Raw genomic sequence first — 18,236 nt, forward strand, 5'->3', positions numbered from 1 at the left:
GATACACATTCCTCACGTGTGTTATTGTTTGCCCTGTAAACCCCGTTGCCATCGAGTCAATTATGACTCATCGTGACCCTATAGGACGGAGTAGAACTGCCCCATAGGGTTTCCAAGGAGAAGCTGGTAGATTTGAACTGCTGACCTTTTGGTTAGGAGATGAACTCAACCACTACACCACCAGAGTTTCCATTTACCCTATAACCCAGTGCTGTCGAGTCGATTCCGACTCATATTTACCCTATAGACCCGTCTAATCTTTGGCTGAAGGGTGAGTACTAAGTTAAATGGGTGACCAGAGGCCATACTTTTGGGGTTTCTCCAGCCTCTGTCAGACCAGCAAGTCTAGGTTGTGTGTGTTTGTGTGTGAATTTGAATTTTGTTCTACATTTTTCTCTCACTCTGTCCAGGACCCTCTATTGTGATCCCTGTCAGAGCAGTTGGTGGTGGTAACTAGGCACCATCTGGTTGTTCTGGGCTCAGGCTGTGGTAGTTGTGGTCCCTTAGTCTTATGGACTAATCTTTCCCTCATGTCTTTGGTTCTCTTAATTCTTCTTTGCTCTACCTGGGATGGGACCAGTAGATGTATCTTAGATGGCTACTTATAGGCTTTTAAGACCCCAGATACTACTTACTGCAGTCGTATGTAGAACATTTTCTTTGTAAACTATGTTATGCCGGTTGAGCTAGATATCCCTGAATTAGATGTCCCCCCGCCATGGCCCCCAGCCCTCAGCCCAGTAATTCAGCCCTTCAGAGAGTTTGGATGTGTCTGTGAAGCTTTTATGACTTTGCCATGGTCAAGTTGTGCTGACTTCCCCAGTATTGTGTACTATCTTACCCTTGACCAAAGATACCACTTATCTAGTATCTAGTTAATATTTATCCCTCCCCACCCCTCCCCTTCCTTGTAACCATCAAAGATTTTTTTTCTTCTGTATGTAAACCTTTTCTTGAGTTTTTATAATAGTGATCTCATGCAGAATTTGTCCTTTTGTGATTGACTTATTTCACTCAGCATAATACCCCACAGTTTCATCCACGTTGTGAGATGTTTTGTGGATTCATCATTGTTCTTTATCACTGCATTCTATTCCATTGTGTGTATGTACCATGGTTTGTTTATCCATTCATATGTTGATGGACACTTAGGTTGTTTGCATCTTTTTGCTATTGTGAATACTGCTACAATGAACATGGATGTGCACGTGTCTATTCGTGTAATAGCTCTTATTTCTCTAGCATATATTTCTAGGAGTAGGATTACTGGATTGTATGATATTTCTAGCTTTTCAAGGAAGCGCCATATTGTTTTCAAAAATGGTTGTACCATTTTGCGTTACCACCAGCAGTGCATAAGAGTTCTAGTCTCCTCACAACCTCTCCAACATTTGCTGTTTTCTGTTTTTTTTATTAGTGCCAGTAATTTTGGGGTGAGATGGTATCTCATAGTAGTTTTGACTTGCACTTCTCTAAAAGCTAATGATTGTGAGCATTGCCTCATGTGTCTGTAGCTGCCTGAATGTCTTCTTTGGTGAAGCGCCTGTTCATATCCTTTGTGCATTTTTTAATTGGATTATTTGTCTTTTTGTTGTAGAGGTGTTGGATTTTCCTACAGATTTTAGAGATTAGATCTTTGTTGGGTATGTCATAGCCAAAATTTTTTTTCCCAGTCTCTAGATTCTCTATTTACTGTTTTGTTGAAGTTTTTTTGATAAGCATGCATTTATTTTTTTAGAAGATCCCAGTTATATAGCTTATCTTCTGAAGTTCGTATGTTGCTAGTTATGGCTTGTATCCTATTTATGCCATATATTAGGACCCCTAGCATTGACCCTATTTTTACATCCATGATCTTTATAGTTTTTGGTTTTATGTTTAGGTCTTTGATCTATTTTGAAATAGTTTTTGTGTGTGGTGTGAGGTATGGGTTCTGTTTCTTTTTTTTTTTTCAGATGGACATTCAGTTATGCCAGCACCATTTATTAAAAAGGCTGTCTTTTTCCATTTAATGAACTTTGAGTGTTCATCAAAAATCATGTGGCAATAGGTGGATGGATTTACATCTGGAGTTTTGATTCTTTTTTTGGTCAGTATGTCTGTCCTTGTTATGTCTGTCCTTGTACCAGTATAGGTTACTTTGACCATTATAGCTGTATATTAGGTTCTGAGGTCAGGCCTCCTACTTTGTTTTTCTTCAGTAACGCTTTGCTTATCCAGGGCCTCTTCCCTTTCCATAAAAAGTTAATGGTTAGTTTTTCCATCTCGTTAAAGAATGCTGTTGGTATTTGGAGCAAGGTTGCATTGCATGTGTAGATTGCTTTGGGTAGAATTGATGTATTCACAAAGTTGAGTCTTTCTGTCCATGAGCATGGTATAGTTTTTCCATTTATATAGTTCTCTTTTGGTTTGGTGTAGTAGTGTTTTGTAGTTTTCTTTGTGTAGGTTTTTTACATACCTGGTTAGATTTATTTCTAAGTATTTTATTTTTTCAGGGGCTATTATAAATGGTATTGCTTTCCTGATTTCCTTTTTGTGGTTCTCTTTATTGGTGTATAGAAGTCCACCTAATTTTTGTATGTTTATCTTGTATCCTGCTACTCTGCTAAATCATCCTATCAGTTCCAATAGTTTTCTTGTGGAGTCTTTTGAGTTCTGTACATATAGTATCATATCATCCACGAATACGGGTAGTTTTACTTCTTCCTTACCAATTTGGATGCTCTTTATTTCCTTTTCTTGCCTTACTGCTCCAGCTAGGACTTCCAGCACAGTGTTAAATAAGAGTGATGACAAGAGGTATCCTTGTTTTGTTCCTGTTCTCAGGGGTAATGTTTTCAGCCTCTTTTCTTTGAGAATGATGTTGGGTGTTCATTTTGTATAGATGCCCTTTATTATGCCGAGGAATCCCTTCTATGCTTATTGAGAGTTTTTTTTTTTTTCAGGAATGGGTGTTGAACTTTATCAAATGCCTTTTTTTGCTTCAATTGAGATGATCATGTGATTCTTTTTATTTATGTGCTGGATTATATTGGCTGATTTTCTAATGTCGAGTCATCCTTGCATAGCTGGTATGAATCCCACTTGGTTGGGGCTGTATTATTTCTTTTATGTAATGCTGAGTTCTACTTGCTAGAATTTTTTTTTGAGAACTTTTGCATCTATATTCATGAGAGATATTGATCTGTAATTTCTTCTTTTTTTGTGTGGTGTGTGCCTGGTTTTGGTATCAAGGTTATGGCGGCTTCATAGAATGAATTTAGAAGTGTCCCCTCCTTTTCTGTATTCTCAAATAGTTTGAGTACTACCGGTATAAGCTCTTCTCTGAATGTTTGATAGAATTCTCCAGTGAAGGCATTCTGGGCCAGGACTTTTTTGTTGGGAGTTTTTTTTTTTTTAATTACCTTTTCAATCTCTTCTCTTGTTTTGAGTCTGTTCAGATGTTCAACCTCAGTTTGTGTTAGTTTAGGTAGGTAGTGTGTTGTAGAAATTTGCACATTTCCTCTAGGTTTTCAAATTTGTTGGAATACAGTTTTCCACAGTACTCTGTTATGATCTTTTTTTATTTCAGTTGGGTCTGTTGTAATGTCCCCCATTTCATTTCTTATTTGGGTTATTTGTGTCCTCTCCTGTTTTTCTTTTGTCAGTTTGGCCAGTGCTTTGTCAATTTTGTTGATCCTTTCAAAGAACCAGCTTTTGGTTTTGTTGATTCTTTCTATTGTTTTTCTATTCTCTATTTCATTTATTTCTGCTCTGATATTTATTATTTCCCTTCTTCTGGTGGCTGTGGGCTACTTTTGGTGTTCTCTGTTTATTCGGGTTGTAGGACTAATGTTTTCATTTTGTCTTTTTTTTTTTTTTTTCATTTTTGCTGTGTGTATTGCTATAAATTGATCTCTGAGCACTGCCTTTGCTGTGTCCCAAAGACTTTGGTATGATGTGTTTTCATTCTCATTTGATTCTGGAAATTTCCTGATTCCATCTTTGATTTCTTCTATTACCCAGTGGTTTTCAAGCAAGGCGTTACTCAGTTTCCATATTTTTTTCCTTGTTCTTCCTGTTACTAATGTCTACTTTTATGGTGTTGTGATCAGAGAAGATGCTTTGTATTATCTCAATGTTTTGGATTTTGCTGCAGGTTGTTTTGTGACCTAAGGTGTGTGTGTGTGTGTGTGTGTGTGTGTGTGCTTTTTTTTTCTGGAGAACATTCCATGTGCATTGGAAAAGAATATATACTTTGCTGCTGTTGGGTGGAGAGTTTGCTATATGTCTATAAGATCAAGATGGTTTTTTGTGGCCTGTACATCTTCTGTATCTTTGTTGAGTTTGTTTCTAGATGTTATGTCCTTTACCAAGAGTGGTGTGTTGAAGTCTCCTACTATTACTGTGGCACTATCAATTTCTCTTTTCAGTGCTGTCAGAATTTGTTTTATGTATTTTGGAGCCCTGTCATTAGGTGCATAGATATTTAGTATGTTTATGTCATTACAGTGGGTTGTCCCTTTAATTATTATGTAATGTTCTTCCTTGTCTTTTATGATGGATTTTGGCATAAAGTCTATTTTATCTGAGATTAGTATTGCCACTCCTGCTCTTTTTAGGTTACTGTTTGCTTGACATATTTTTCCATCTGTTGATTTTTAATATATTTATGTCTTTGGGTCTAAGGCGTGTCTCTTGTAGACAGCATATTGATGAGTCTTTTGTTGTTCATTCTGTCACTTTCTGTCTCTTTATGGGTACATTTAAACCATTTACAGTCTGTGTGATTATTGATAGGTATGAGTTTATTCCTGTCGCTTTGTTGGGCTCTCCTTATGGTGCTGAGGTTTTCTTTGTTTCTCTTACTCTTCTGTGTTGAGTTCTTTTTGTTCATGGATTCCTTTTTGTTCATTTTATTATTGTAGATTTTGTGTTTACTGAAACTATGTTTTTCTTCTTTATTTTGATGAATAGGGTTGTTAACTTTCTTTGTGGTTACCTTGAAATTTTCCCTTATCTTCCTAGGTTTGAATCAGTTTTTTATTATCTGATACTGCCTTGACTTCCTCTCCATGTGGAAGTTCTGTACCTACACCATGTGTTCCCCCTTTTATTGTTCTGATGTTGTCATCATTTACAGATTGATGTCCCTAGCTCTGTGGTTTAAGTCTTTTAGTTTTGTTTTATCCTTAAGATTTCATTACCTAGGTTGGTATCTGGCTAATACTGTCCTGTGTTCTAGATTTAGGTTGTTGTCGCATGTTGTTGGTTCTCTAACAGACCAAAAAACCCAACCTGTTGCCATTGAGTTGATTCCGACTCATAGCGACCCTATAGGACAGAGTAGAACTGCTCCATAGAGTTTCCAAGGAGGGCCTGGCGGATTCAAACTGCCGACCTTTTGGTTAGCAGCCATAACACTTAACCACTATGCTAACAGAAGGACCCCTTTAATAATTCTTGTAAGTTTGGCTTTGTTTTTATAAGTTCCCTTAAATTCTGTTATCTGGAAATGTCCTAATTTCACTATTATAGTTGAACAAGTGTTATGCAGGATATATTATCCTTGGTTGGCAATTTTTTTCTTTTGAGGTTTTATATATATCATCCCATTGCCTCCTTGCTTGCATGGTTTCTGCTGAGTAATCAGAGTTTAGTCTTGTTTCCCTTTTGGACTATTCATTTTTCACAAGGTGCTCTCATGATTCTTTTTCTTTGGTTTTGCCAAGTATAATTATGAAATGTCTTGGTGACTTTCTTTTGCAGTCTGTCCTATATGGAGTTCGTTGAGGTTCTTGGATGGTCAGCTTTTCATCTTTTGTAATATTACGGAAGCTTTCTGTCAGCAAATTTTCAGTGATCCTCTCTGTGTTTTCCATTTTCTCCCCCCGTTCTGGAATTCCAATCATGGGCAAATTTTTGCTCTTGATTGTATCCCGCATAGTTCTTAGGTTTTCTTCATTCTTTTCCCTGATTTTTCTCAAACAAAGCGACAATCGTGGATTTGTCTTCAGTTTCACTGATCATGTCTTCCATTGTTTCAAATTTGCTCGTAAAATCTTCTGTTGTGTTTTCCATTTCTGAAGTTTTGTAGTTTATCTTTTGGACTACTGATTGCTGTTTTTGCATGGCTTCTATTCATTTTGATATTTTGTTCTTGTATTTGTTTCCTGAGTTCTTCCTTTGCTTTGTCTTTGTTTTCCTTCATTTTAGCTGTTTTGGTTGGTTTTGTCTGTTTTCTTGATCTCTTTCCTAATCTCTTGAGGAGCCCTGAATGTTGGACTTTTGAATTCCCTATCAGGTAGTTCCAGTGCCCTTTCTTCTGCCAGAAGATCATTTGGTGTTTTATTTTGGTCACTTACTGGAGCCATCTTGTTCTCTTTTCTAATATGCTTTGATACTGTCTGCTGTGCCCAAGAGATTTAGGTATTATTTTCTTTATTTATTGATTGTAGATCTGTTTGTTTCATCCTGCTTTTTGTTTTGGTTGGTTATATCTGGGCAGGTGGGCTGGGTGTGCTTTGTTGCTTACTTGTTTGTGGTCACGATAGTTCTCACCACCTTGTCTGGATGTGTAGGGCCAGTCGCTGGCTATGGTGCAGCAGGGCAGGTCCAGCATTGGGGGGAGGGGTGGGAATGGGCCATTTGTCTGCAGGGCAAACCAGGCTGGGGCTGAGGGCTGGAGCAGGGCCCGGGGTGGGGTGGGCCAGTTACCCTTGGGGTCATGGGGCCTAACTAGGCAGGGCCTGAGTTGGTGGGGAGGGGCCTGGGGGTCTGGGCTGGTTCTCCTCAGGGCCACAGGGCACACAGTGTGGCAGGGCCTGAGCTGGGAGGGAGGTGTCTGGTGGTCCAGGCCGGTTCCCCTCAGAGCCATGGAGCATGGTAACATGGGGACAAGCCAGTCAGGAGGGGTGTGTGGGTCTGGGCCAGTTTCCCTCAGGGCCGTTGAGTGTGGCTGTGTGGGGCCCAAACTGGCCGCTAGCATTGTGGGGGTTCGGGCCTATTCACCTCAGGCCATGGAGTGTGCCAACACTGTGGCTGGCTGGGAGGGGTCTGAGACCCAGCCAGCGGGGCTGAGGAAAGAGGCAGGAGGAGAGTCAGGGCAGAGACAGAGTGGGCTAGATGGGGGAGGGCAATAGGGTGGATTACTACTGTGGTTCCTAGAAGTTGGAGCTGCCGGGATGGGGTGTGTTTCTTGCCACTCTTCACCAGAGAGATTGGGGTTATAGGAACATGTTCCTTTGGTTACTAGGTGAGAGAGTCCGGGCTCCTCCTTGGTTTGCAGTCAGCAGATGTGGTCTTACTTAACCCTGTGTGTGTCTGCACTGGGCCTCTATCTCCTATTGGGAATTCTGTGGAGGTGCCTTCCTGTGTGTGAGGTTGTTGTCTTTATTTCAGGGTAGCCAAACTGAGTTATGCAGTTTGGGGGGGAATCTCCACTCCTTCGCCATTTTCTATCAGTTTTTTCTTCTCAGTGACTTCTGATCTTATCCTTTATGCCTTCATTTAAAGTTCAGGGTTCCTGGATTGATGTCTGTGTCTGTTTTACTTGGTTTTCCAGGTCTTGGTTGCATTGGAATGGCTTAGTTAGCCTGACGAGTCCACCACCTTGGCTCCACCTCACAAAATAATTTGAGAACTTATTAGATCATGGAGTAAGACTGTTGATTTGCTTGGTTGATGTTTCTGTTTTTTGGTTTTGTTTTATTCTGCTTTAATGGCAAAACAGTATGGAAAATGCTGCCTTGAAAAGGTTTTAAGTTATTGACATGAAACTCTACTGTGATTAGGAAAAAAATCAACACTAGCATCCTCAACAAGAACTTTGACAGGAAAGAAATATAACTAGAATTTTACTTCTAAATTAAAAAAAAAAAAAAACACTTAAAATTTCATTACAGTAGATCCGAATGTTAATATATCCATTATAAAGACATTCTTTGAGGTTGTAGGTAAATACTTTGTATTGTGCCAGTAGTGTTTATACTTGGTGTACTAATCCAAAAGTCAATATTTCTAGGTTGTCTTTTGTCTGCTAATTTACAGAAGAGCCTTGGGCAAAGTCACTTAGTCCCTTTGGTTTGGGGCTGCTTATTCAATCTTTTTTCAGTGTAAAATAGCACAAATGCAGTAACCCAGATTATCTGAGGTAATCTTAGATAATTTAAATGCTAAGTAGATATTTTAATGGTGACAATTATAATGAAATTATAATTTTTCCTGCCCATCAGTGGTGAGAAAATATTTTAACACTTATCTATCATTGCAGACAAGCATGAAGCTAAATTAAAAGGGATAATATATTTTCAAGCCATTGAAGAAGTATATTATGATCACCTGAAGAATGCTAATAAGGTAAATATTGATCTTTTTATGTTCCTAGAATTTTAAATGCATAGTTGGGAAAAAGATGTTTTTGAATTCTAAGCAATTTGGGTTTGTTTTTCTGGCATAATGGATAGATATGTTCAGAATGGTGCCAGAAAAGTAAACACAGAAGTACCAAGGACAGCTGAAAAAAAGGCACGGAGAAGTGAGGAAATCTTCTGGGCCTGTTGGTTTGGGGGATTCTGCAGAGTGACTCCTTTTTAGTGTTCTAGCAAAAAGTTACTACAGGTAGTCCCCAACTTATAATGGGGTTCCATTCCAACAACTCCGTCATAAGTCCGTTCTGATGTAAGTCGAATACTTTTTTTTCATTATTATTGCCTTTTATTATCGGTATCTTTGTAAATGCAATCTTTATTTGTCTTTGAGCATCTGCAAGTGAATATCTGAGAATGATAATGTCAGCAAATTACACATAATATTGTATGTAGTACATATTACTAACAATAAGATATACCAAAAACAAAACACAACAAAGACCAGACATTCATCAGTACAGTTCATTGGCACTTGAATACATCATAAACCAGGGACTACCTGTACATAGGTATGAGGCAGATCATGAAGAAGGCTCTTAGTAGGGCTAAGAATACTGTCTTTTGAGTACCTGCTATCAGCCTGGTATCCTTCCAGAGCTTCACAAACTGACTGCTAAGAGGAATGGGGAACTCTCTGTAAGAGGTTTTGTTGCAGAAAGGTCAAAAAGATGGTCAAGACTGAGAAAGGTGTTGGGGGCCAGAGGATGGTTTATATGAGATAAAAAGTAATGCTTACATTGATTTCTATAAATGGGAACTTTTACAGAGAAAGCAGCCTTCACATATGTCTTATGTCATTTAGTGTTCTAATTTCAAGATGTTTTACATTCTTTTCCTTTTTTGATTTTTAGAGTCCAAACCCATTACTTACTTTTAGTGTCAAGACGCATGACAGGATCTATTATATGGTGGCCCCATCGCCGGAAGCCATGCGAATCTGGATGGATGTTATAGTTACTGGGGCAGAAGGCTACACTCACTTCCTGTTGTAGTGAATTGGGGCAACAGTCCACTTCAGGGCATACTGCAATAATCTCTTACAAGAATGAAGCCATATTCAATTCCAGATGGAAAGACCCAACAAACCCACCACTTTAACTGTGTATAAGCAAAACTGTTCTCATATTAACAGGAAGTCATCTACAATGGAGGATGAAGGGGTTTTAAGTCAAAGCTTGATCATGAATAGCAAAAGAACTGAAGCACCTGTGAAAAAGAGAACACTATTTTGATAAATAGCATCACCTACAGGAATATTTCTTACAAACTTTTTTTTTTTTTTTTACCAGTTGTTGGTTTTGGAGAAACAAACTAAATAGTTTACAAAAATGTCTATATGCATTTGGAAATGTAAAATTACTTTAACACCCTAATCGTTACCACTAGCTTTGATATCTTGGTTTTTTAAAAGGTGGAATTTTGCTAAAGGTAATTTTATAAATATAGGCAAATGAAGACTTGGGGGGTGGGATTGGAGGGGAACATATTTTAGGAAGAGATTTTGCCTTAATTTTTGAGTACCGCACCAAAGCCAAAGACTTGGCCTGATTTCTGTTTAACATTAGTAGTTTCAAGTGGTGAACTGCATTTAGAGACATTCTACCTTATCAACTGGAATTTTCATGCCATCACGTGCCCAGGAAGTTCACTTTGAAGAGTCATCACCAGCATAAGCTGCTGTACGTATATAGCAAGCTACTCTGTGTAAAAGAAGAGAGAACAAAACGATGCATGTTTTAGAAAGAAGCAGGCTTACACATTCTGTCACATCGGGCAGTTTTAAATAAAAAGAATATTTAGTGTTAGGAGCTCGTTTTGCCAGAGATTTCTCCATTCCCAGTGCTGAGAATAAAGGCAGCCAGTAGCCAGTTTCTTCTGGCTTGTCAGAGCTCTTGGTTGTGGAGCGCACCTGTTCATCGCAGTCTCACTCGATATAACTATGAAATCAGAGCTCTGTTTCTACCAAAGAACAGACTGATCAGAATTCTTATTTGCGGGAGTGGTGTAGTTCTATAAAAAGGCAAATGAAATTCAACATAGCATTGTCTGTAGTGTACCATTTTATTACGTATTTCTTTACAATTAGCCTTTGGTTTTTAGAGTTAAATTAATTTTTTGTTGAGTAAATGACTTCAGGCAAGTTCTTTTTGTAATGGTTTTCCAAGTGCCGTGAATACCCGTTTATCTTGTGTGTGTCTGTAAAAATGAATGTACTCTCTCCTGAAAGAAGGCAGTAGGTAGAAGTAGAAAACAATGACCTTATTTACTAGTTCAATGTGATCTGATTAGATCTGAAGTGTCTCTCTAGAAGATCTTTGTCAGGCCTGAGTACCATTCTTTTTTTTTTTTTTAACTTTCAGGGTGGTTTGCATACATGTTGCCAATAATAAGAATTTGCAACTGGATGACCAGTATTTTACTTGAAAGTGAAGGACGAAAATTACAATTGAAGAAGACATTTTTATAATCTGTTTATTTTTTTCACAGATCACCTCTCTACCCTGTAGTGATCTAAGAGAATAAGATGCAATTGCTAAAATGTTGTTGGTTAATGTAAAGATGTGACTTTTCTATACTGTACTTTGCTTTTTCACATGATCGTAAAGGTATTCTAATCAACTTTGTATCTTGCATGATGTAGTAAGCTTTTAAATACGTGTGTTAAATATGTTAAATTCAGATTAAAATGTTGACCTGATTTCACATTTAAAAATAAACTCTTCCCTCATGTGGAAGTTACCTATAAGTAACATTATGGAGCAAAAGTCAATGGTAGAATCTAAATAAAGATTGTTGTGTGTTAACATTATGATTTGTAGTTCATAAACTGAAGTAATTAGAAGTAGTATTGTAACTCAAATAAGGTTCTTGCCTCTCACTGGTCAAGAATGAGCAGGTAAGGCACGTAGTTTTCCATATGAGCAAAGCTTTATTGAAGAGGCTTGCAAGTGGAGACGAGGAGGGCCTAGAGTAGTGCTTACCCTCATCTCACAGAACAAAAGACAGGCCTGAGTTTTTAAAAGTTCTTGGGTGGGAAAAGATTCATGTTTATTCATAGACACAGCTGGGGAAATGTTAACTAAGGTGTGCATGCAGCAGCTTTCCTAGATGGCTCCTGTCCTGGAGGCCTCTGGGATTCGTAGCAGGACTTATCATGGGGTGTCATGCCTGCGCAGTCTCTTGCTCCCTGGGTTTGATTCCCTGGCTGGGGCTGTAGCCCCTCACTGCTTCTGGTGGAAGGTCACACAGCGGTCACAGGTGGATGTTCTGTGCATGTCCCTAGGCCTGGTCTTCTCCAGCTGCTTCTGAAAGGCAACTTTAAAGAAGTTTGCAGGCTATTTTTAGATACCCCGCCCCACTGTTCTGGGGAATGGCTTTGTTTCTGTGCCCTGGCCCATTTCTTGTTATTTGCAGATTTGGGGGCCCCCGTTCCTTGTCTTACTAATCCTCTTGGTTCCACACTCAACCCCCTATTGCGTCCATTATAGTATAGCCTATTTCTCTTTTACTTGCTTCTCCTCTAACCACACCAGTCTCTTCACTATTTCTCAAACAGGCACCCTCCTATCTTAGGGCATTTGCTCCCTGTTTTAATATCTCGGGTCACATTCCTATTGCTTAAAATGAAATAGACCTTGAAAATATCTGACATCTTATTGTTTCTTTGTGCAGATGCACTTATTACTAGGGATTGAAGGACCATGCGTACTTATCCTTCTAACAGGAAAAAAAAAAAATGATGCAACTGTGAAGTAAAGCGATGAGACTTTATTTGGTAATGTGGGGACATCTTTTGTCTCTCTGAACCAAGGTAGCAGATTCCCAAGAGAGAAACTGCTTTCCCCAATATGTCCTTTCACCCTTTTGTATGTTAATGAAGACAAACGTGAAAGGGTACCCAGAATAGAAGAAAATGTCTCCTTCAAGCCCACCACTGTCAGTAGAAGCATCTTGGCCACAGTTTTTCCTGGTTTGTTAGGCTGACAGCTATGAATAAAGAAAATGATCCCTGGGTTTTGTGTTTTTCCCACTATGATGACTAGTCAGATTTTTCATTTTGCTGCACATGAAATGACAGGAGACCTTCAAAAGTAGAGGGGAAAAAATGGAAAGGAATAACAGAATATTTGCAGTTATCCAAACCTCCAGGGAGAGGCATTTATTGTTAGGCTCTAAGGACAGTGAGGTGACATGCACTGGGCATCACCACGATTTTGTCCTTCTGGAATCTACAACAGCCTTCATGTAGAGCTGGCAAAATAGCTCAGCAACTTTTGAGATATGACCTGAAGTCAGATGGCTGCCTCTGCTGTCTGTCTATGGCATTACACCTGCCAAGAAAGATCTAGTCAGTGTTTTGCCATTATCCAACTTTTTCACTGTGGTCCAATTGGACAGGTTCTCAAGACTCCAAAGACATGCCGACTTCTCTAGATTCAACGTTTGCCTTTAACTCTTGCACATATTGCTGCTCCAAAATAAATGACCAAGACAGTAAACTGGTTTCAGTCCAGGGCTTTGTACTGATTCTTGCCAGTTCAGTCAGGGCTAAGGAAGTGACACCGGAACTGACACAAATTTTTAAAAATTTGGGTGAACCAGAACCATAACCAAAATGGGAAGAATTATAGGTGGAAGCCGTGCTAGAAACTTAATCTCCCTCTTAGAAAACAAGGGCAGTGTAAGTGTTGCAAAGCAACCAAATCTTTAGCCCGAGGGATTTTGCACAGGCTGGAAAACAATGGTGCCCCAATCAAAGATAGTGGGTGACCATGACGATTTGAATGTGTGTAGCTCTCAGTCCTGGCAATAATACAGTCTTTATGTATCAGGGTCCTGAAAGGGCTCACTGTGCCTCTTCCAAGTCTCTCATTCCAAGTCCAAGAGGTTGTGGCCAAGAGATTCTTATACAATAGACTTGGGAAGGGCAGTTTAGCTAAAAAGTCTTCACATAATAACTGATGAGCACCTAAGTTTGAAAAACCAGTGACTCAGGAGAGATGAACCCCCTATGTTGGTTTGGCAGTGTTTTTTTTTTTTTTTTTAATTGCTCAGACCTCTACTTTCTCTGATGTAACATAAGTCAAGCAGGTTCCTGGCTAATTTGGTCCCTGGAGCCCCCATGTCTTATGAGCTCAAACTGTAGATCTTTTTCACCCCACCGGCCTGCCTACCACCTCTTATTCACTGCTACCTGTTTCCATTTTCTTTCATTCTGAATTTATCGACAAAATGCATTGTGGCCGTTGCTTGGACAAGAAGCCTGTTTCCATCCTGACTGAAACGGGAATAACTAGGCTGCTAACTGAAAAGATTGGAGGTTCAGAAAAAAGTCCTGGTGCTCTGTCAGCCGTTGAAAACTCTGTGGACCCCAGTTCTATTCATTAAAAACTCTGTGGACCCCAGTTCTATTCATTAAAAACTCTGTGGACCCCAGTTCTATTCATTAAAAACTCTGTGGACCCCAGTTCTATTCATTAAAAACTCTGTGGACCCCAGTTCTATTCATTAAAAACTCTGTGGACCCCAGTTCTATTCATTAAAAACTCTGTGGACCCCAGTTCTATTCATTAAAAACTCTGTGGACCCCAGTTCTATTCATGGAGTCTCCCTGAGTTGGAATTGGCTCCATGGAAACTGGTAGTAACAATAATGGATAATTTTTGCCAATCTGATAGCTGCAAAAATTCAGTTTTTAAATTAGGGAGGTGCATCATGTCTGCTTATATAGATTGTCTTTTATAACCTTTGGCCAATTTTACAAATGTTTTTCTTACCGTTTCTAGAAGCCGTCTGAATAGGAAGCACTAATACTTTGTTACCTATGTTGTAAAATCTGCTTTTCTAGGTTTTCAGGTGACTTAACGTACCTTTTGCCATTCAAAAAAATTTAGATTCGTATACCACCAAATACATCCCTTTTTTATGATTTTGGGGCTTCAAACCTTAAGAAAGTCCCTCCCATCCCCAGACTATACAAGTAATTTCGTAAAATTAATTTTAACCTTCCGTTTTATTCTTCTTTTGAGACCCTTCCTGTATCTGGTAATTATTTTTGTATACAGCATGAGGTAGGAGTCAGAATAATGCAATATTCAAGTACAAAAACAGGGAAAAAAACGTGGCAGGAGACGGCGGCGAGTGTCGGATTCCACTCCAGGTTTCTGTACTCGCAGGATTTAGGGTAGACGTGAGATGCAGCGAGATCAGTGTCCCGGGGAAGATGAGATGGTTTCCTGCCCAGGAAAGTTGGGTAACGGTTCTTCTCCTGGAATATCTAGCAGCCAACCGAGAACGTAGCCATTCGGGACCACTCAAAACATCCCACGCTGTCACAAGCAAAACGTTGTACATGAAGCGAAAAAAAAAGGGCGGGGGGAACGAGCGACGATCCTCTGCGCATGTGCATTCTCCCCGTGCTGACTAGGGCACAGGCGCTCTGTAGCAAGTTCCGCCTTCTAGCCGACGACGCATGCGCAGCTTGCGCGCCTGCGCACGGTCGCCTTCTGTGGAGGACGCTGGGGGGCGCAGGGGCTGCTGGGAAGATGGCGGGCCTGCGCCTTGCTGCCGTGGCGGCTGGGGTACCTTGTCGGAGCTGGGCTTGGGCGGCCGTCTCTTTCGGCCCCCACCGAGGCTTCAGCGCCCTACTTGCCCGGAAGTCCGAGCGGGCGCCACGGTGGCTCCCAAGTCACTGTTCGAAAGGTGGGAGTAGGACGCGACCTTTCCCGGTCCAGTGCGTTTTGGGCGCCCCATTCGAAAGTGTCCCTCCCCCCTTCTCAGCGCCCCAATTCCAGGCGCTTTCGACGGGTCTGGAAGCCCTGCTGGCATGGTGGTTAAGTGCTACGGCTGCTAACCAGAAGGTCGGCAGCTCGAGTCCACCAGGCGCTCCTTGGGGACCCTGTGGGGTAGCTCTGTCCTGTAGGGTCGCTGTGAGTCGGGCTCGCCCGGGCGGCAGTGGGTTTGGGTTTTGGTTTCGGACAGTGTGCAGAGGGTCGTGAGGGGGTCTCTGCGCCGGCTGCCGTCGGCCTGGGCTGCCCTCCTGGGGGGCGTGGTTGGGCCGCCAACGCGTTTGATTGACCTGTCGCCCTTTTTTGCTTTTTGTTTGTTTCATCTGCGGCTTCTGAAGTTTACAGATCGTGACTCCGTGTTAAGATGTTCAGACCTGATCTCCTTTGCCTTGAGGGGACTGAAAACATGGGACATTTTCTTTGTAAAAGTGTAGATGTCTTCATCGAGCCTGATGTCTAGTGTTCTCCATGCCCCACTCAGTGAAACAACCCTGTCACCCCTCTACAAAGACAACTAGAATTTAGACTCCAAACTGGAGAACTCAAGTATTTCCTTTATCGTCTGTTTGATCACTGCCTCTTCCCCCCAGTTGCATTTAGTCTGTCTTCATGAATTATGTTCCTTTAATTTTTTGGCTTTGCATTTGGCAAGAAAATAAAAAGATATAATTCTGGCAGTTGTCAGCTGCATGGTGTTTCCTATGGGAATTTGTGTCGTTTCAGATACACTCTGAGTTAACATTTTTAAACTTAATAGTCGATGTTTTTGTTGTTAGGTGCCACTGAGTGAATTTTGACTTACAGCGACGCCTTGTGACAGTAAATCTGCCCCATAGGATTTCCCAGGCTGTAATATTTATGGCAACAGGTTACCAGGTCTTTTCTCCCACGAGTGGGTGGTCCAGGGTTCCAACCACCAACCTTTGGGTTACCAGTCAAGCACTTAACCATTGCACTCTAAGTCAGTTTCATTTTTTAAAGTTTTTTCTGCACCTATAAAATCAATACTTGTTTTTTTAAAAAAAAAAGTATAAAGATTTTTAAAATGTCATTTATAATCCTGCTTTCTTCCTCCAAAGACATTACCCAACCCAGTGCCATCGAGTCGATTCCGACGCATAGCGACCCTACAGGACAGAGTAGAACTTAACCATTGCACCACTACCAGGCCTTATAAGTAACTTACATTTAATTGTACACAACCCAAAGGTATGTTATACATAAGTGCTCACTAGCTAAGTGTGTCAGTTCCTTAACTAGGGTATAATATCCCTTCATCTATTTAGCAAATACTCCCAGAGCACTTATGCACCAGGCTTTAAAGTAAACCTTAACAGTAGAAAGGTATTTTTATGGATATAAGATTAAGAGTATGTCTACTTATAACCAAGATTAAATAAATTGTAGTTATCTTGGGAAATTCCTTTGTTGGGAGGTAATAGCTGGAAAAGTTCAGGAAGGATTTTTTTGAGTGCTGAGCTAAGGGAATTGGGAAATGAATGTTTTTGCTGATATAATCTGCCAGTATCTATAAAGCATGGATCCTGACTGTCCCCTGCTTAGCCCTGTTTTTCAGTAAGAGTTTTAAATTTGTCAAATTTCTCTATATGTTGGAGTGTTAGAACAGCCTTACATGTAAGAGGGATAATTTTAAGGCCTACAATTAAGTTAAAAAAAGAAAAAAAAAATCAAATTCTTAAATCCAAAATGGGGAATACTTCAGCAGCTCACATGGGAAGGGGCTGAGTTAACCACAAAAAGTGGAGGAAGTATCCACTTAATACTACTAAAAAAGAGATCTGCTAGTCCAGTGAAAGGACTTTAAAAAAAAAAAAAATTGCCATTCCTACCTATAGTGACCCTAGAGGACAGAGTAGAACTGCCCCATGGGGTTTCCAAGGAGCGGCTGGTGAATTTGAACTACTGACCTTTTGGTTAGCAGCTGTATCACTTAATCACTGCACCACTAGAGCTCCAAAAAGGACTGTAAGGAAATAAGTAAATCTAATGTCTTTGGGGAAACCCTGGTGGTGTAGTAGTTAAGTGCTATGGCTGCTAACCAAAGGGTCAGCAGTTCGAATCCACCAGGCACTCCTTGGAAACTCTGTGGGGCAGTTCTACTCTGTCCTATAGGGTCGCTGTGAGTCGGAATTGACTCGATGGCACAGGTTGGGTAATGTCTTTGGAGGAAGAAGGCGGGATTATAAATGACATTTAAAAAATCTTTATACTCTTTTTTTAAAAAACAAGTGTTGATTTTATAGGTGCAGAAAAAACTTTAAAAAATGAAACTGGCTTAGAGTACCTTATAAAGTATACTAGTTGTACCGTTGCACTTATATTACACTGTGTACCATTCACAGAAAGCCAGACCAGCAAATAAAACACACAGTGATTGCAGACTTCTGTGAAAAATCTCTTTCCAAAATGAGACTGTTATATATTGTTCCAGGCAACTTGTAAAGAAACTGCTCACGGAACCCACCTCAGCCAGTACTGAGCTATGATTGACTGTTACCATGGCCCATGATTTCTTAGGTGGGATGGGAGTCAGTAATAAGAAGGGTCATGGCACTTCTGCCTTTGAAACAATTTTTCATGAGCAGACCAAACTTGTTTCTGCCCCTTCCCCCAAAAGTGGACGGTGCAAAACTATCCAAACATTAAAAAAATGAAAAAGAAGATAAAAATCTCACTTCAGAGGACTACAACTAGAGTAGGTTGTTCTGAATGTTGATTGATAGGATTGAGAGTAGATGTTAGAGCAGCAACAGGAGAACATTACTGATGCCTCTCTGTCTTTCGTTGCCTTGAAATTTCCACCTCATTGTATATTTTGGAAGAATCAATATTGAACCTTGCTCAAAGAAGGTGCTGATTTGGGCACAGTTTTAAAACTAAAGATGTCATGCACAGGCTTGCGGCTTTAATACTTTGAATCTGTTTTTGTGTTTCCTATTAAATGGAAATAATATTTGACATCAACTCGATGAGTGGAGAAAGTTAAGATTGAAAATATGGTCTCCCATACTGTATTTGC

The 18,236-nt window shown here is 40.2% G+C and overlaps 2 protein-coding genes across 7 annotated transcripts in view; both read left to right on the forward strand.

The window, feature by feature from the left end:
* The window catches only part of PHLDB2 (pleckstrin homology like domain family B member 2), a 333,291-nt gene extending 322,096 nt beyond the window's left edge, over nucleotides 1-11,195 (forward strand). For 5 of the 6 annotated variants that reach the window (XM_049875765.1, XM_049875785.1, XM_049875770.1 and 2 more), the window contains 2 exons: nucleotides 8,252-8,337; nucleotides 9,260-11,195. In XM_049875765.1, coding sequence (XP_049731722.1) covers nucleotides 8,252-8,337; nucleotides 9,260-9,400 — 227 coding nt within the window. In that variant the 3' untranslated portion in view covers nucleotides 9,401-11,195. The remainder of the gene's footprint in view (nucleotides 1-8,251; nucleotides 8,338-9,259) is intronic. The other variant, XM_049875794.1, reaches the window with a different exon arrangement.
* A 3,720-nt stretch (nucleotides 11,196-14,915) lies between these two features.
* The window catches only part of ABHD10 (abhydrolase domain containing 10, depalmitoylase), a 33,105-nt gene continuing 29,784 nt past the window's right edge, over nucleotides 14,916-18,236 (forward strand). The window contains exon 1 of the mRNA XM_049875906.1: nucleotides 14,916-15,110. Coding sequence (XP_049731863.1) covers nucleotides 14,954-15,110 — 157 coding nt within the window. The 5' untranslated portion in view covers nucleotides 14,916-14,953. The remainder of the gene's footprint in view (nucleotides 15,111-18,236) is intronic.

The sequence above is a fragment of the Elephas maximus genome, chromosome 1 (assembly GCF_024166365.1).
Source record: "Elephas maximus indicus isolate mEleMax1 chromosome 1, mEleMax1 primary haplotype, whole genome shotgun sequence".
In the NCBI taxonomy this organism is placed as follows: domain Eukaryota; kingdom Metazoa; phylum Chordata; class Mammalia; order Proboscidea; family Elephantidae; genus Elephas; species Elephas maximus.